The 2,900-nt window shown below is 34.7% G+C and overlaps 1 protein-coding gene across 1 annotated transcript; it reads left to right on the top strand.

Moving 5' to 3' along the window:
- The first annotated feature begins 462 nt into the window (after nt 1-462).
- LOC131603751 (F-box/kelch-repeat protein At3g23880-like) lies at nt 463-1,603 on the top strand. The gene has a single exon (XM_058876176.1). It carries the CDS (start codon nt 482-484, stop codon nt 1,601-1,603), a length of 1,122 nt encoding a protein of 373 aa, XP_058732159.1. The 5' UTR covers nt 463-481.
- The last annotated feature ends 1,297 nt before the right edge of the window (nt 1,604-2,900 follow it).

Genomic DNA, 2,900 nt, shown 5'->3' on the forward strand with positions numbered 1-2,900 from the left:
CAGCATATTTAACCGGGTATGTTTGGATATCACGAAATGAACGGAGTGGAATGGAATGGAGCGGACTGGGATGGAGCGGAGTGGAACGGAGCGGAACGAATGTACCATTCCATTGTTTGGAAATTTTAGAACGGAATAAGACAAATTATTCATTCCGCCCAAATCGGAGGGGAAGGAATATGGTGGTAAGTGATGGAATGGAATGGAATCCATACCACTCCTTTCCGCTCCGCTCCATCCGTTTTTAAATTATCCAAACAACGGAATATCATTTTATTCCATTCCATTCCGCTCCGCTCCATCCGATTCCATCATTTTATAGATGGATCGTTTTTCTCAGTAAAATGAGACCACTTTATATATAAACACAACTTTGCCGGTGGCTGCGTAGGTTTAATTCAAATAGAATAAAGTTATGCCGCTTCGGCTTCTGCGTCAGACCAATTTAGCATCTTCGGCAGTTGTCCTTCCCGACGAGCTGATGGCGGAAATAGTGTCCTGGCTGTCCGTGAAACATCTTATACAATTGAGGTGCGTCAACAAGTTTTTCCAAACTCTCATCTCTGATCCTTACTTTGTTCAAATGCATCTCATGAAATCAGCACGAACACCTAATCTCGCACATATCTGGCTAGACAGCTGGGAAGATGATGATTCCCATATTGTTAGTCAATCCATTCCTCCTTTTAACTCCCTTCACAATCATCCTTCCTATCGATTGATCGATTTTGTCAGTGTAGACCGAGTTGTTGGTTCATGCAATGGATTGATATGCTTGATTAGTAGTTCATATCTTTCTCAAGATGAATGGCTTTGTTTCTGGAACCCTGCAACGAGAACAAAATCAGAAAATTTTAGAATATTTTCCGATCTTTATTCTCTCCGCCAAGATTTTAAGTTCTCTTTTGGTTATGATATTTTGAATGAAACTTATAAGGTGGTAGGGTTCATGGTGGAGATAGAGCTTGGTGGTAATCTAAAAAATGTGGTGAAAGTTTTCAGCTTGGGGGATAATTCATGTAGAGATATTCAATGTTTACCTGTGATTCCACTTTATTGGTTTGATGGTTGTAACAACAAAGATGTGTATTTGAATGGTACTATTAATTGGCTGGCCTATTGCAATCATGATTTTTATTTGATGGGTGTTATCGAAAATTATGTAATTCTTTCGCTAGATCTCTCTACCGAATCGTACACTCAGATGATGTTGCCTCGTGGTTTTGACAAGGGACCGCGTGTTCAGGCATGTATTGCAGTTTTGATGAATTTTCTTTGTTTCTGTCGTGATTTTGAGAGAAACCATTTTGTTATATGGCAGATGAAAGATTTTGGGGTTCAAGAGTCTTGGGTTCAGTTATTTAAAATTAGTTATCAGAATTTCTATTCAATCAACGGTAATTTATTTGATATTCAGCGGTTGAAATTGTTACCGATACACCTTTCTGAGAATGGTTATACTTTGATATTGGCAAATATGCACAAGGCACCAGCATTTATCTGTGACTGCAGAGACGATACAATAGAGCAAATAAGGATTACTAATATGAATCAGTGGTTGTGGGCTAAGGATCACATTGAAAGTTTGGTTCCAACTCGTTGAAAGTGAGTTTTTATTCATGTTTGTTTTGTGCTTATAACAATACAAGTTAGAAAATGATGTTTTATAAAAGTAACTTGTAGTTAGATTTCTGATATCAGTAAGTTCCTGTCAGTAGTCCATAATAACTATTATGGAAAGAGAAGCACTGAAAAGGGTTGATGCAAATTGATGATGTTGAAGCAACACGCCAGAACATAATTTTCAATCAATTAGAATGTGCTTTTGTCATTGTCACTCAAATATTTGAATTGCTTTTTATTTTACTTAAATAATGCAGAATCACTCAACTCTTAATTTTTTCCAAGTGTATTTAGAATTGATTTTTTATTCAATATAATATATAATGTTTTACATGCCATCTCTGCCCTTGTTTTTGGAGCAAATAGCTAAAATAGTCTATTAGTTTGAAGGGGAACTTGATTAATTGTTGGGTTAATAGTCATTCACCATCTACCATATAGGCGAGTTTTGATTTTTTCCCCTTTAAAAAAAAAGGTTTTGGATTACCCCCCTATATTTTTCGGGCACTCCCCTAAGCGTGTAAAAATCAAGGGGATAAATCAAAAAAATGTATTTTACAGGGGGATAATTTTTCTTCTTAGGGGAAAAAGACTTAGCCTTTTAAAAATTTTAAAATTATAGGGGGTAATCCAAAAAAAAAAAAATTAAAGGGGGGAAAATCAAAACTCGCCTATATGACAGAAGGTGAATGACTATTAACCTTAATTGTTTGCTTTATTGGTATATTAATATATTTTTGCGGAGTTGTGTATCACATAAAACTTTTGATCAATTGATTAATTGTTTGTTAGCAGTTCGACTCCAACCCTAAAACTTTTCTTTTTTTTGCTCTTTTTGATGAATAACATTGTACTTATTGAATTGATCTTCTGACCTCTTATTCAGATCCTTCTACGGGATTTTGTGTGTCCTGAATTTCATTGTATTTGTTGAATTGAATTTCTAGTATTTCACTAGAATTTTTAAAAAAATTAAGAGGAATATTTGGTTAAATTATTTACACCTAACAATGTAATTTTTTGGAAGCAAGGAAAATCCATGGCATTCAGCTGGTGAGGAAAGCACCTGTCATCATACACCTCCTATTTGTTTTTTTTTCTGTAAGCAAGGATTTATAGATACTAGAATACAAGTTCTACAAAAGGATACAAATGAGCTTAACAAAAGTTAAAGGGAAAAATTAAAAACCTATTGTATTCTACGATAAATAAAATAAAGGACTTTTGTTGAACTCGTGGAAATTACAATTGGAATGATTAATTTTACCTATATAAGT

This window comes from Vicia villosa, linkage group LG1 (genome assembly GCF_029867415.1).
Source record: "Vicia villosa cultivar HV-30 ecotype Madison, WI linkage group LG1, Vvil1.0, whole genome shotgun sequence".
In the NCBI taxonomy this organism is placed as follows: Eukaryota; Viridiplantae; Streptophyta; class Magnoliopsida; order Fabales; family Fabaceae; genus Vicia; species Vicia villosa.